Source organism: Centruroides sculpturatus, unplaced genomic scaffold, assembly GCF_000671375.1.
Source record: "Centruroides sculpturatus isolate CEXI.00-Female unplaced genomic scaffold, Cexi_2.0 scaffold1061, whole genome shotgun sequence".
Lineage (NCBI taxonomy): Eukaryota > Metazoa > Arthropoda > Arachnida > Scorpiones > Buthidae > Centruroides > Centruroides sculpturatus.
The window spans coordinates 98011-115324 of NW_019385354.1; the positions used below are offsets into that span (position 1 = coordinate 98011).

Consider the following 17314-nt stretch of genomic DNA (forward strand, 5'->3'; position numbering starts at 1 on the left):
TAGAATTAAATATGTGGATAGTAAATAATAAACAAAAGAAATAGTAACCTGTAAAGTAGGTTATTTCATTTAGCAATAAGTAAATCTATATACATTATTGAAATAAAAGCTATTTACCAATAATAAACAAAATATATATTATATTGTAAGATTTTCAAAAATAAATTCATTTGCGTTGGGTTACTCTCTCAAGAACATTTCCTAATTTTAATGGATAACTATATATAGTATATAGTATATAGCATGATCAGAATATAGCATATAATGTAATATAAAATATAATATAGCATGATCAGAAAGTAGATTGAAAGTACGACCTATATTACCATTATCTAATAACAGTACATAATATATTTTGTATAAAATTTTTGCATTTGTATTACTCCCAAAAAATTTTTGTATATTTGTTCTTAGGGGGCCTTGAAACGTCGAGAAATGCAAAAAAAATTTGAAGAATTTTTCTGTATGTATGGACGTTAGGCTGTGTGAGGGGCACGATTTTGTTCACCCTCTTTGAAGCTTAATACTTCCTGTGCTTTTTGTCAAAAAATTTCTGAATTTTTGCAGGGAAGTATGTTTATTAATGGGATTGATGTTATTAAATTTTGGTGAGTAAAGATAAAGGGGATCGTGAGTATCTCCAGTAGGGTCAGACTTAATGACGATTTTACACGTTATTAGCATTTATAATTTTTTACAAAACCCATCCCTACTGTCAAAATGAAGCTTTTTGCCATTTTATAATAATTAAAAATATAAAAAGTTTTTAAAATAAAATATGATAACAGATGGCGCCATCAAAGATAGTCGGGAAACTTAAGCAACCGGTTGCTTGATATTTTTTTTTTTTTTTTTTTGANTTTTTTTTTTTTTTTTTTTTTTTTTTTTTTTTTTTTTTTTTTTTTTTTTTTTTTTTTTTTTTTTTTTTTTTTTTTTTTTTTTTTTTTTTTTTTTTTTTTTTTTTTTTTTTTTTTTTTTTTTTTTTTTTTTTTTTTTTTTTTTTTTTTTTTTTTTTTTTTTTTTTTTTTTTTTTTTTTTTTTTTTTTTTTTTTTTTTTTTTTTTTTTTTTTTTTTTTTTTTTTTTTTTTTTTTTTTTTTTTTTTTTTTTTTTTTTTTTTTTTTTTTTTTTTTTTTTTTTTTTTTTTTTTTTTTTTTTTTTTTTTTTTTTTTTTTTTTTTTTTTTTTTTTTTTTTTTTTTTTTTTTTTTTTTTTTTTTTTTTTTTTTTTTTTTTTTTTTTTTTTTTTTTTTTTTTTTTTTTTTTTTTTTTTTTTTTTTTTTTTTTTTTTTTTTTTTTTTTTTTTTTTTTTTTTTTTTTTGAGAATTTAGAAAATAAATTTTTTTCATTTTAAAACTGTTTTTATCGTCATTAGTGTCGAAAAAATTGTTTTATAATTTTATTGACCTTTTTCCAGTTCGAAATGTTCCATTACAAAGAAATTCTTATTCTGAAACTATTCAAAAGTTCTAAAGGATGTTTGTAATTTTATCTTTTATTAATAAAAAAACTGGCATATAGAATTAAACAACATCCAATGACCTTATTACAATCCGGTGTTAATTCAATATTCTTAGTAGAATTTTTGGATTTTAAATATCTTGAACTCTCTATGTATGAATTTCGAAAGCAACACTACATACACGATTTATGTCAATACTAGAAAACCATTAAAACTTTAGAGAAGAATGATTTCTTTCTTAATTGTAGAATAGTGTATTGCGGATTTATAGCCAAACAACTCGATCGAATATCGCTTCTGATATTACGTGTTTGAAAATTTCGAAGGCTAAATTAATTCTGAATTAATCTTACTAATGACGAATCATATTTATGATATATACGTGCTTATTTATAACACAATATACAATATTTTTCTTTGTTAGAAAAGAGTAAAATCCTCATATTTAATTTCAAATATTTTTCATGTGAAAAGTGAGTGAATGATTTGTTTACATCATCAAATAACTTCAAAATAACAAAGTTTTATGTTTATAATTATGTGGTCCCGTTGGATCACATAAAGAAACATAGCTCCAGATAAAGGAAAGAAAAGAAAAATTACGTCAATCCTCATTTGAGAGCTGGTTTGTAGTTTTTAGAAGAAAATATATTTGGTTCCTAATTGAGCCAATTATTTTCTTATAGGAACTTTTATTTAAATTTTTCTTTGTTTTTTTTTTGTTTTTGTTTTTCTTTTATATGGATTTGTAGCGTGATAAACTCTTTTGAAGTTACTGTTTGAACGTTACCACAATTATACTAAAACAATATGGAAGAAACTTTTTATAAGTTTTAATTTCTAAACCCTTCTTCATTTAGTTTTTTTCTTTCAAAGCAAAATATACGTTTCGTTTTCTTTTGTATTTACTTGTTTTCTTGTATTTCAGTATAGTAGGCCTACTCATTTTGGAATGGAGCACTTGATAATAAATATAATGTAATGTAATTATTATAATATCTTTCTTATATTCTGTTTATATACCGTAATCTTATAATGTATATTGGTTCATCATGTATATATATTTCGAAAAATTTCAGAAGAATTTGTAAAAAGTACGGTTTATGTTGTATATAAATACATTTTTTGTAGATGTTTTGTATTAAATTTTTGGAAAATTTATTACATTTAATAACCATTCATTGCATTTCATTGTAATTTAATAGCTGCTAATCATGCATATAAATAAAAAGTGTCATACAATCTTAATTAATTACTTAAGTTGTAAGCGTAAATACTTTCAAACTTTATCTTAAAATATGAAATCATTTTTAAAATTTTTTACCAGCCAGTATTTTAATAATTAAGATGATTTATTAAATTTTAAAAGTTTAAAACTTTATTGGAGCTCGAATTATTGCTACGCAGATGTATAAAAATTGTTTATAGCTTAAACGTGTTTATAAATCTATAAATAGTATGACGAATAATATATTGTCATTGGTATATTATATTACATTGTATGTATATAATTTTATTACTGTAAACTGTTCCATTTACGTCAAATATATTCATAAAATCATTTTTATAAACTATTCCCAGCCTTGTTATATTGTATATTCTCATATTATAATACTGTAAATAAAAAGTTTATATATTAATCTTAAGATTTGTAAATATTAACATTTATTTAAAAATGTCAAATAAACATGTTTATTATAATGCCAATGATTAACATTTATTTTCATTTTAATTATTAAATTATTTTTGGGGTGACTCATAATTATAGAGTTTACATTCAGTAGTCCATTATAACTGGATGTTGTGTATTTATGTAAAAGATGCATATTGCATAACATGTTAAATAGTGTTAAACTGAAATCTTTTTATTGTTACGGTACACTGAATTAGAATCTGAGTTGAACTTGATCCGTTCCTATTTTTTCTACCCATTATCATTAATCAAATTCTAACTTAAGTGACTTGTTTACATCATTCATTTTAATTTTTTTCCACGTCTTTACATACAAATTCCTTTTTATTTCAAATATTATTTTATAAAACAAATAATGCATCAATCACAATCAAGAGTTATCTAACTTTACTTTCTAATGTATAATAAACAAATTAATTACTTGTTAAGATGCAAATAGATATGTGAAAAAGTTTCACTGGGATTACAAAATTAAGATCAAATTTTCATTTTTTTTTTTTAATAAGAAAGTGTTTTATATTTATTCACTTAATTATTAATAAATTTAAAATCTAAGAATACTTTAACTCATTACTATATTTAATTATTTATCACTTATCAGAATAAATATATATTTTAAAAGTTTAGATAAAGACTTTAATAATATTATAGTTTTATCATTAAAATTTATTTCAATAAATTTTAAATAAAATTAATTGTGTAGAAACGACCATTGTTAACGATGTAAATAAATACGGTATGATATTACAAAGTGGTATTTCAAAGAAAAAAAAAGTTTGGAAGGATGCCCACATGTAACATTTCAACAAACCGATTCTTGTTTTTTTNCATGTATATATATTTCGAAAAATTTCAGAAGAATTTGTAAAAAGTACGGTTTATGTTGTATATAAATACATTTTTTGTAGATGTTTTGTATTAAATTTTTGGAAAATTTATTACATTTAATAACCATTCATTGCATTTCATTGTAATTTAATAGCTGCTAATCATGCATATAAATAAAAAGTGTCATACAATCTTAATTAATTACTTAAGTTGTAAGCGTAAATACTTTCAAACTTTATCTTAAAATATGAAATCATTTTTAAAATTTTTTTCCAGCCAGTATTTTAATAATTAAGATGATTTATTAAATTTTAAAAGTTTAAAACTTTATTGGAGCTCGAATTATTGCTACGCAGATGTATAAAAATTGTTTATAGCTTAAACGTGTTTATAAATCTATAAATAGTATGACGAATAATATATTGTCATTGGTATATTATATTACATTGTATGTATATAATTTTATTACTGTAAACTGTTCCATTTACGTCAAATATATTCATAAAATCATTTTTATAAACTATTCCCAGCCTTGTTATATTGTATATTCTCATATTATAATACTGTAAATAAAAAGTTTATATATTAATCTTAAGATTTGTAAATATTAACATTTATTTAAAAATGTCAAATAAACATGTTTATTATAATGCCAATGATTAACATTTATTTTCATTTTAATTATTAAATTATTTTTGGGGTGACTCATAATTATAGAGTTTACATTCAGTAGTCCATTATAACTGGATGTTGTGTATTTATGTAAAAGATGCATATTGCATAACATGTTAAATAGTGTTAAACTGAAATCTTTTTATTGTTACGGTACACTGAATTAGAATCTGAGTTGAACTTGATCCGTTCCTATTTTTTCTACCCATTATCATTAATCAAATTCTAACTTAAGTGACTTGTTTACATCATTCATTTTAATTTTTTTCCACGTCTTTACATACAAATTCCTTTTTATTTCAAATATTATTTTATAAAACAAATAATGCATCAATCACAATCAAGAGTTATCTAACTTTACTTTCTAATGTATAATAAACAAATTAATTACTTGTTAAGATGCAAATAGATATGTGAAAAAGTTTCACTGGGATTACAAAATTAAGATCAAATTTTCATTTTTTTTTTTTAATAAGAAAGTGTTTTATATTTATTCACTTAATTATTAATAAATTGAAAATCTAACTGGATGAAAACATGTGTAATTGTTTAATTAAATATATATTTTCCTGCTTAGAATACAAAGGTTTTTTTATCCAAATTAATCAACATATCAAAGTACATTTTTGATAAATCATTGAATTTCGATGAGTAATCACACAATGTTTAATACAAATCTGTTATATCTCGTTTTAAAGGAAGATAAAAAGAAAAAATTATAGTAAATTCGGCACCCATCTGGCAACACTGCGTCATCTCTTCGGGAGCAGACCTTAAACATGGCGTATATCAACATCGCAGAATGGACGCCCAAACATGTTGGAGATTGGTTAAAAGGTAATCATTTTATTAATATAATCGGCTTACGTTCCGTTTATAGATTTTTATGCTTTTGCAGAAGTTGTCGTGTATAATAAACGTAAATCGATACGAGTGTTATATTTTCCCATCCGTAAACCGTGTATATTCATATCGAACCTAACAAATGTTATGACGTAACAGCGGGAGATAAAATATGATTTGTGACTTTTTCATGTAACTTTCAGTTTCAATGAGTTTTCTTACGATGATGTCATAAACAGGTTATGGTTGATTGCATTAGTTAGCATGTTTATAGTTTTCTATCAGGAAATGATTCGGTATTTTGACAGTAATCATTACTGTCAGGTATAACATTTATATTAACTCTTAGTTTCGCTTTCATTTGTTTTTGGCGTTTTAATTCATATATATATATGTATTAAGCTCTCGATATAAATACTGAACATTTATAAATATATTATGAAACGGTACATAATAATATATAAGACAGTTCTTTATTGAAAAAATATGTTAAGAGGGGGGAAAGTTTTACAAAAATAATTTCAGGATGTTTTATGAATTTATTCCTGTGTTTCCTTGCAGTGTATTGTATAACAACAATTAAAAAATGTATTTTAAAGTTTATCGTTATTTGTTTTATCTCTATATGAATGAAAGTTGTTTCGTCACATTAAATGCAGTTATATTATTTAAATTACTCAAATTTCTATGTGAAATTTTCATATGAAAACAGTTTTACTTCTCGGGTTACAAGATTTTATTTAAAATTTAAATACAGAAATTTAACAAAAATTTCATTACATAAAATTATTTTCTAACAGCATTTTCAATTGGAATTGTATTTCTAGGTCTAAAATTTATTATATTACAAATGCTATAAATGTTTGAATAAAATTTTAAGATGTTGAATTTACAAATGCTTAATATAAAAAATTGAAAGTCCGTATATATTTAGTTTGATATCTCTCAATCCACTTAGTATGTGGTAAGATATTAAAATAATAGTTAAATATAACTGTAACTAGAAGGTTTTTGTGAGCAACTACTAAAGATGGTTGTTCGAGGTAAAACTAGAAAGGAAAATCGAGGAAGAAATGGAAAGAAACATGAGGGAATGATTAGAATAAGATTGGTGGAAGCTACATTATGTAGAAAAACATGACAAAGTTTCTGTATTTAGTGTTATATGTTAAGTTTTAACACTGAATAGAAAATATCATAGAATGGAATGGATAATTGTAGCATTCAATGATTATATAACTTAACATTTTAATAAGTACAGTACATGAAAATGTTAATTTTATAAAATTGTTTGAATCATTATTAGAATGCAAACAGCAAGTTTTTATATTTATTTCCTTGTATGTGATTTGTTTGCTTATTATGTGAGATAACTTATCTGTTTCTATTTTAAAGTTTCAAACAGTAATTGGAATGACTGATCAATTTAAGAATTGTTGGCTATTCCAATTAATGTTAGTCCAGAAGTGAAACATCAAAGCAGATAATCAAAAATAAAAGCAATAACTCTTACAAGTTAGTTTAGTTATTAATGTTTACAACTCAGCACTCTGTTAGCATACAAATTAGTTAATTAATACTTTGTTCAAGTGCTATTAAATCAAAAATTCACAGCATTGCTATTCTAATTGTCATTATAAATTTATTGTTTTTGGTTGTTATAAGTAAAAAAATTATTTCTGTTTGTAAATTTTTTTTGCAAATAATTTAATTTATTAATTTTATTTACAATGTCATGTATAACCATACAACAATGACCAGTTTTATTCATTATCAGTATAGTAATTAATTTAACAGTTTTGTAAAAAAAGAAAAAAAATACTAGCATAGCATAATAACAGTTTAATAGAATTAATTTTTCTTCAGAGTAACTATTAATCCTTTAAATTTCTGAAACCTCAGTCTACAGTAACCGAGTAGATAAAATCACTGAACACTGGTAGTGGATGGTGAGTTTGCAACTGACAATAAGGCTGTGCACACAGTTTTCTATGGTATTAGTCACCTAAATAGGGGCCAATTTCCTATAGATAATTCTCCCAAGAGGCATCTTTCCTTGGCAGATTACCCATGTGTTACACTGCCATACTCAACCAAACCAAATCAAAACAATCATGTTGGTTTGGTTTGATTTCTTTATATTGGTTTTGTTACCTAAATGATTTTTTAATATGTTTGGATGAAACATAAAAGAAATTCTTTTCATATACCATTCCAAAATTCATTGTATATAACAACAAAATATTTTATCTTTAGATATATACTTAAACCTAATTTGTTTGCCATTGAATCTGGCATTAAACTGAGCACAAGGTTAAATTTTAGATTCTCAAACAATAATAACTATATGTAGTAATGAGGTCTGCACAAAAGTTTTGAGTTTTTGAAAATCTCATAATACGATATTATTTGCAATGCAAAATTGTGCATTTAGTGAGTCATAGTTAGTGAATGGTTTGCAACCATTTATGGGGAAGATGCATTAACAGGTATTCATTGGTATTTTAAAAGGATAGTAGTATATTGACGTTTCACAGTATATTTAGTTTTTATTGGAAGAAATGAACACAGTAAACTTTGCATTAACATTTGAAAATAGAAATAATTGGAAATAAAATTGTATTTTCTTTATAAATGAAACTAAAGTTTTTACTATATTCATATTTAGCAGGTTTCTTTCAGTTTACATCTTATGTTAATGAGGTTATTCTATCTTAAATAAGTGAAATATTCTTATACTCATCTACAGCATGGACTCAAATTAAAGCTAAATTTTGTTCAAAAAAAGAAAAGTATGGGAAAGTGATTATTGGAATCAAAATTTCAATTTCTGTTGATTAAAGTGAAAGACCTTTTTTATTCTAACTGTTCATGTAATGCAAAATGACCATTGATCTATAGTAAATCATTTATCCTGTATCTTATTAGTCTAAGATGTAAGATATTAAATGTTATGCTAATAAAATGTTGGTCCTTTTCTGCAAAAATTACTGATTAATAATAGAGACAGATGGAATAATTCAGAAAGAATTGAAATTTATACAATATCGAACAATACAGTATATAAAATATTCTAGACTGCAAGTATTTTATGAACAAGTTACTGCTGGAGCAGTGATACTTAAACTGTGCTCTACAGACCATTACTGGTACACAAATGGTTTATTACTGGGTACAATGAGATTTTACTTAAAATTTCATAATTTTATTTATTATGTTAATAAAATTATTTAAAAACTCAGAAAATCTTTCAAAAACATGTTGTTTTATTACTTTCAATTATACTTTCATTACTATGATATCCTCTAAAATTGTTTGTGTTCTATTTTCTTCACTAATTTGTAGTCTCTGGTTGATTATTCATTACCAATTTGGTTGATGGCTACCCATCTCTTTTGGACAAAATCATCATGAAAGAACTAAATAAAATTTATGTCACCTTAAATAAATTCTGTAACCTACATGTTTAATAGCATCAATTTCCCTCATATACAAGCTACTATGCCAAAGTTTATTTCTTAATCTTTACTCTGTCGTGAGATATTACACAAAATAGTTGCCAACACACAAAATCCATGGAAGTTTGTTGTTATTTTTTCAACTTTTTTGGATTTAGGAAGTCTCAAACCACAGAGATTTGCAAAAAACTAGGAGGGTCAAATTTGATACGATCCAATATGTTCCCTTGTTATATATGCATAATGGCTGGGAAATAAAACTAGTCTGTTGAGAAACACTGCTTTAGAGCAGTGTTTCTCAACGGAGTGTTTTTTCTGAATCATAATCAAATTCACCAACGTCAGTACAGTGAAATGTTATTTTGAGGGCTGGTGGTTGGAAAACACTGCTCTAGAACAGTGTTTCTTAGTTGGGGACCACAGAACATTTTAAGGGAACCACAAGCCAGGAATCAACTTTTGTGAAGCCAGAGCAAACTTTAGGGACCACAGTTAAGAAAATATTAAAATTATATAAAACTTTACTTTTATAACCACTTAAAAGGGAGATTTTTGGATGAATAAAAAAAGTTGTTCTTCGAATCTGATGTTCACCCAAGTTCAAGAATTATTCAAAAGATGAATTAATTTACAGATATTTTATTTAAATGCATTTTGGATCAGAGTTTTCACCAATCCCTCTTCACTCTATAAACAATAAAATTATTTTGTAATATACAGTTAAAATTTTTTAACAAAGATTTAAAATGCTAAATCAAATTACTTACAAAGATACAATCTATGACAGAGTTTACACCAATTTTTGGGCTTTCCAACATCAATCACAGTAACAATCATCCCACATTGCATAACATTGTACTTTTATTCTTATATATGATGTCATTCTATACATCATCTATTAATATCCTAGTATTCAAATTAATTTATATAAAAACAATTAAACTTCAATAAGTAAATTATTAGAGAAATGTATGTAATTATTAAAATATTATGCTTAAATAAAATACAAAAGTAAATTTTATAACACAATTTCTAAGACAAAATGTTTTATTGTTATCAGACAATAAAAATACGTTTGTTTCTTGTAGACCAGTGGTCCCCAACCCTCCCGGGCCGCAGACCGGTACCAGTCCGTGGATCAAATGGTACCGGGCCGCCCAAGGAACATTAAATTATTTCCATTTTATTTACTATGGTGTATTTGTCTCGAGTTTGTGCGACTTTTAATAGACAACAGAACAACGGAATAAACTGGACATAAGAAACACACTTCGGGTGTCATTGTCTCCTATTACCCCAGATGGAACTGTCTTGTTGCAAAGAAACAAGCTCAGGGTTCTCATCAATTTAGCGTTCTAGTGAGTTAAAATGTTAAATCACATTATATTCCTTTTTTGGTGTAACTGTATTTTATGTTGAAGGCATGTTTAAATACAGTAAAATTAAAATTATTAAATTAAATCAATCTAAAATATGAACAATCAATGTCCCCCCCTCAGTGGACCGCGGTAAAGTTCTCAAACATTGACCGGTCCGCGGCGATAAAATGGTTGGGGACCGCTGTTGTAGACAAAGACATGTTGAAACTTGCAGGTGTATGCAAACATGTCATTTTTGTTATTTTTAAAGGATTTTACTATCACAATATAGGCCTATTGCATGTAGATGTATACAGGGATGCATATACAAGTATCCCTTGATTAATGTGGTTAATTATTCCCTTGATGTTACTGCATATATCAAAATTGCATTAATCAAATACAAAGGTACCTCACTACTGGACCAAACAATTATCACCTGCTAGAACAAATTTTTGGTTAAAAAGTATTTTAATTTTCGTAAACAAAAATAGCAAATTCACCAACACCTTATTTGCCGAGAAAAACATATCTATGTTAAGTAAAGACAGCTGTTAAAGCCAAATTAGTTGAAATTTCTGCTACATATAAAAAGGGATTGCAGCAATTAATTTTGCACATTAATCAAATCTTGCATTAATCAAGGGATATCTGTATAGTGAAACTTCAATTTAAAACCACCATTTGTTTGCCTCTTAAATTGGCATAAAATTGAGTGTGGAGCTAAATCTTAAGTATTTTTAAAAATAACAGTTATATATAGTAATACTGTAGTAAACATGTTTTGAATTTAAAGGTTGAAATTTAAGTTTTAAAGGTTATTTTAAAGGATTAAATTTAAGGTTAATTTAAGGTTTAAAGGAATTTAAAGGTTGAAATTTAAAGGTTGTGATTTAATGTTAACAATGTCATTTGCAATGCAAACTCATACATTTGATAACTTACATATGGACTTTTTATTGTGAAAGTGGTGCAAATCCATTTTTTCTTGTGTTGAGATATTCAAGGGTTTGCAAGTCTACCAAATTTATGTAAAATCTATTAAAAATTTATGATTACATCTACTGATTTTATTCATCATGTGTCAATTTATTAAATGTTTTATTTTTAAAAATGAATGTATAAGTGCATATGTATGTAGTTCATAAGAAATTTGCTATAATTATTTAATTAAAAATCCATTTTTTAATGTTTAAAAAAGTGGTGAAATTTTTAGTTTTTTTCTGAGCTACTATTATGAGGGACCACAGAAAAGTATTAAGTTTAAAAGGGCCAAAGGTCAAAAAAGGTTGAGAAACACTGTTATAGAGTGTTATGATATGGAATCATGAATCTAAAACTGATATTCATTATGAAAGCCAAATCAAAAAATGATTTAGATATAGTGCAAGAGTTTCAACCAAATTATAAAGAAATAAAATTTCTTTTTTATAAAATATTCTATTTGTATAATATATTTAAAACAAGTTATAAACAGCAATGAAGATGCATTAGCCAATATGCTTGCTTTTACAAGTATAAATATATGAAATAAAAGATCTATTTAATTTAGCTATTGTAAAAAGTAAAATTTTTTCTAATTTGTTTTATACTAGTGTTTTAATTCAAAAGATGCATTTAGACATCAATAGTGTCGATTTTTTTCTTAAATATGGATGTTTCTAAATAGGTAAAAAGTATAAAGTATTATTTGTGAATATTTGAACTGAAAATAGTTAAAACATTGCATAATAACAATTCTAAGAAAATATCAGAAATTGTTTATTTAAAAAAGAAATTAATATTGATGATATTGTACAATTTTCTTTCATAAATGAGGTTTATAATTTTTAATAAAATTTTTATTGTGATTTTTTTCTGTTAAATTTAGTAATAACTAAACTTTGGCATGATCCATTAATATCTTAATTATGTAATATAAAAACTGAATGAATAAAAATTAAAACAGTATAATTAGAATTGTCTATACATAGAAAAAACAAGTAATTTGAACTGATAAATTTAAAAGTATTGAAATCAAAACACAAATTCCATTACTCATATATTTAGTGAATGCATTTAATCCTAATATCTGGTGTAAATTTAACATTCAAAAGTTGAAAGGAATAGGCGTATAATGTAAAAATAATTTTTGAAATTGAAAGATGATAACTATACAGACACACACAGACATATATATACAGTATATATATGTATTATACAGAATATTTTAGAGCTACCATTCAAAATTCATGAATATAGTTATTCAAAACACTTATCAAATTTTTTTTTATCTAAAATATGTTGAAGATAAATGTCTTAATTATTAATTTATAAATTTCTATCATTTAATCATATCTAAAAAATTTAAATGAGGATTAATTATCTTTTAAACAGTAATTAAAAGTGATTTATTAAAACATTAAAAACACTGAACAATGAATAAGATTTAATTACTTTCAACTATTTTCATTTCTTTTCTTAAAGGAAAAATTTGTACTGTGTTATATTTAATTAAGAATTTTTAATAATTTATGTTTTTATTTTGAAATAAATGGATGTATATTTTACTGAAAAGTAAATGTAATATATGAAAGTGATAATTAAGTGATTAAACGAGGAAGTAAATGTGATATGAAAGGAAATAAACATTTATATAATAAATATTGTATTTTATTCGCGAAGCATTCGTGATGAAAACTACATCACGAATGCTTGTAAATTTTGTTAATAGATTTAGTATCTTTTGTTGTGATTTTGTTACTATATATATCAACTAGATCAAAGCTCCAAATTTTCAGTTTAATAGAAAATAAAATTTATAATTAATATAAAAAATTTTTATGATTTATTATTAATCTTTTTATAAATCTGAAAATAGGTCTAATTAGAATAAATACTTGAAATCTGTATATTGACCATAATTTTTTTATATTTGATATCTGTATGAAATTATAATGCTTTTTATTTTCATAAGTCCAAAATATAACTGCAAAGTTCAGTAGGCTGAATAATTTTCAGTTTCAGTTACTAGAGAGTAAAGGCATAATTTATTGATTTATTATTTTTAAATTGATAATTATATGACAAATTAGAGATAATGGTTTTTCTTTAAACAGCTTTTGAATGATCTTTTTGATAAAATACATTTTAAAAATTAGAAATTTATATGTATTTTGTATTATATTGTATTAATAAACAAAATTGTTTGCTTATTTTTCACTCTTATGTAGAATCTAACCCTATACCTCACTGTAAATATGGGTTCATTTGCGCCGGCTTTTGTAGGAACGGAACTGCGGCGTAAACCGAGGGCTACCTGTAATATAAATTTTGATATTGTATGTAGATAGTGAGACAGAATTTTTAATTACTGTTAATGGGTAGACTTATTCATCTACCAATTAACAAGAAAAAAAGGAAACAAATAATTTATTCTGCATTATTTTCACAAATATATATATATACAAAGCGTGTTTTTTAAGTAAGTACCATTTTGATATTAAAAAAACACAAACACAATTTTTTTTAACAGTTTTTTCTTACAAGAAAGCCTGTACCTTAACCTACTTTTCAACATAATTTCCTCCAATATTAAGACACTTATTGTATCATACAACCAGCTTCTGAATTCCATTCTCAAAGAAATCTGCCACCTGATTTGCCAACCACTGCAACATTTTGACATCATCATCATCATAGCACAGACTGCCTAGATGTTTTTTTCAAGTGGAGGAACAAGTGATAGTCACTAAGCACTAGATCAGGGCTATACAGAGGGTGATCAAGTTGTTCCCAGCCATGTGATGTGATAAAGTCTTGGGTGAGCTACGTGTGGACAGGCATCGTCATAAAGCAAAACAATCCCCTTACTGTGCTTGCCACACCTTTTGTTTTGGATGACAAAATTGGAAAGCGTTTGTTTTCCTGAACTTTTGCATCACCAAGTCTTCAGTAATGACAGACGATCGCCCACTATGCTCCTTGTCACGGACATTAGTATGGCTATTTTTAAATGCTCTAACTCATTTTCTTACCATTTCATCGCTGATAACATTTTTTTCCATACACCTCACTAATTTTCTGATGAATGTCAGCCACTTCACGTCTTTTGCATTAAGAAAACGAATCAATGCATGTACTTCACAATCAGCAGGATATTCAATTGTCTGAGGCATTTTAAACACACACAAACTAACATAAAACAAATGAATGCTTCCGTAATTGCATCTGTGGCTAGCCAACAGATGTAGTACTCAGTGCACATTTGCGGAACAACAACCACAGCACTACAGCAGCCCTATTTTAAAACGGTATTTACTTAAAAAAACATGCCTTGTATATAAGGTAATAAAGGAAAATCTGATTAAATTAAACAAAAATATTCTTAATAATTATTTATTTTTACTATTAATATTATTATTTCAAAAGACAATGTATTAAGCAATTATACAGTATTATAAAATAAAGATATTTTCATATTTAAGTGTTGACTACTATGCATAATTCTAGATTCCTGTAGGAACAGGTTAAAAAATAAAGACACCATAAAAATATCACAGTAAGAGAAGTTAATGAAGTCAGAAAATCTACAGTTTTTCTTTGAAATAGAGCATAGTGATATAAATTAGAAATAATTAAAATATTCTGAAATCCTTAAAAATATTATCAGAATCAAAATCATATATCATATTTTCAAATAAGATATTAAAAAATGAAAATTATATAAATGACTAATATGAAAATAAATGGAAAAATATATAAAGTACAATAAAATTTAAATCGTTTAAAATAAAAAACAAATTGAAGTTAAATTTGAATGAAAAAAAACTGGTTATGTAATCCCATTGAAAACTAAATATTTTAAGCCAGTAAATTTATTTAAAAATTTAATGTTTTTAACTTTTAACTTTTTAAATCAATCATCATAAGAAATTACAAGATAAAGAAAGAATATATTTACTTAGTTGACAGAGAAAGAAATTCTGTTTTATACATACACCAAGATATTGAAAAGAAATATGTCTGTCATTTAAGAACACTATCAATATTAGAAACATCGGCCTTAAAATTAAGCATTTTACTATATTATATTTAAAGCTATTTGCTAAAAAAATTGAACTGAATGTATATAATTTTTTATATGCCAATTGCTTAATTTTGTATTAAATAATTTTCCTCAAGAAGATAAAACAAAGTTCTCAGATTTGTATGTATGTAACAAATATACAGTTTCATAACAACATGCACTTTCATTTTAATTTATGACAGTTATTATACTATTGAAAACAAAATACAGTAAAATTTTAGAATGTCCATTAAAAATTATTAAAGTTCTATGTTAGAATTTTTAGGAATTGTATATTAGACTAGTTCCTGAAATGAAGTTTTATTACATGAACATTCTTTGTGAATTCTTCAGCTGTTACAAGGAATAATACAAACATGTAGATTATTTTTTCCCTCTATTGTGATCACATTACTCTCTGTAGCAAATAACCTATTGCTAATACTCCTTCAAGCGATAACTTGATGAGATCAATTTTATGCCATGTAATTTCAGGAATGTGAAAAGATGGATGTAAGAATAGAACAAAGAATGTGTTCTAGAAATTTTCAGTACAATTTTTAAAAATATATTATATCATCTATTACTTGTTTTAGAAAAGAAACAACAAATAAAGAAATAAATGGAAACTTCATAATGAATTTAGATGTATAAATTAAACATTTCATCATTGAAGGGAATAGGAATGTTTTGAGACCAACATAAAACATGTATAAATGTATAAATGATGCACCATCACTATCCAGAAAATAGCATGAATTAGAGACTTTTCATAGCTTTCATACTATAATTTCTTGTAATTACAGGAAACAAATATCAAAACAATATAATTTATTAAATTATATATTATATGTGTGTGTGTGTGTGAATAGTAAGAAACTATATTTTATAAATACAGTAGAGCATCAATTATCCGACCCCCAATCAACCGTCACATCAGCTAACCGACCGCGTTCTAGTAGGCAAATTTAAATGTCCACTAGTGATGTAGTGCAACAATATTTGGCTATGTCTTGGCTACTTTAATATTATTTTTACGTGTTTTAGCTGGCAACACTGGCTTGACCATGAAAGGGAGCCAGTATTTAAACGAAGCTTAATTTTCTAATTTTTAACAATACAATAGCGACGATTATTATTTTAAAAAATTTTTGTTAGGCTTAACATCGATGAAAATTCAACGCAAAATAGGTTAATAGCGATATACTAATATACTAATTACATGGGATATAATAATATACTACACTAATAATGGATTTTTTCATACTTTTCGGTTATCCGACTTTTCAATTATCCGACNCCCAGTCCCCAATTGATTCGGAAAATCGACGCTCTACTGTAATTATAATTATTTGCTAAAAAATTTAATTATTATAACATTTCCTTATACATTTAACATAAAATTTTTAAAATATTTTAGAAGAGTCAAATAATTAATGTAAACTTTGTTGTATAATTTTAACTCTTACATTAAAAAAGATGTTTTTTTTTAATTATATAATTAATTTTAAAGTGAAAAATTATAGTAGCTGATGAATACAAAATTTAACTATTTTTAGATAAATTTTGAATTATTAAATTAAAAATATTTTTATTTTTAATTTAATAATCCTTTTATTTAAATAAATCTGTTTATATCATATATTTATTGTAAAAATATTAAAATTTCCAGGTCTTGATGATTCAATTTTGCCATATGTTCACTTTTTTCTGAATAATGATATTGATGGACAGCATCTTTTAATTCTTACTCCCGATGACTTAACAAATCTACATATTACAAAAGTAGGACACCAAGAACTTATCCTTGAAGCAATAAATTTATTGAGGTTATTGGTAAGAATTTTTATTAATTTGATGATCTCATTTTTAAATACAAAGTAGTACAGTTGTGTATTAAGTCCTCATATTTTATACATATAATTAAATATTATGAATCATTATTTGAATATATTTT

The 17314-nt window shown here is 24.8% G+C and overlaps 1 protein-coding gene across 2 annotated transcripts in view; it reads left to right on the forward strand.

The window, feature by feature from the left end:
- Positions 1-5366: 5366 nt before the first annotated feature.
- Positions 5367-17314, forward strand: part of LOC111638020 — a 46397-nt gene continuing 34449 nt past the window's right edge. For both annotated transcript variants that reach the window (XM_023383642.1, XM_023383643.1), the window contains exons 1-2: positions 5367-5488; positions 17030-17193. In XM_023383642.1, the coding sequence (XP_023239410.1) occupies positions 5431-5488; positions 17030-17193 (222 nt within the window). In that variant the 5' untranslated portion in view covers positions 5367-5430. The remainder of the gene's footprint in view (positions 5489-17029; positions 17194-17314) is intronic.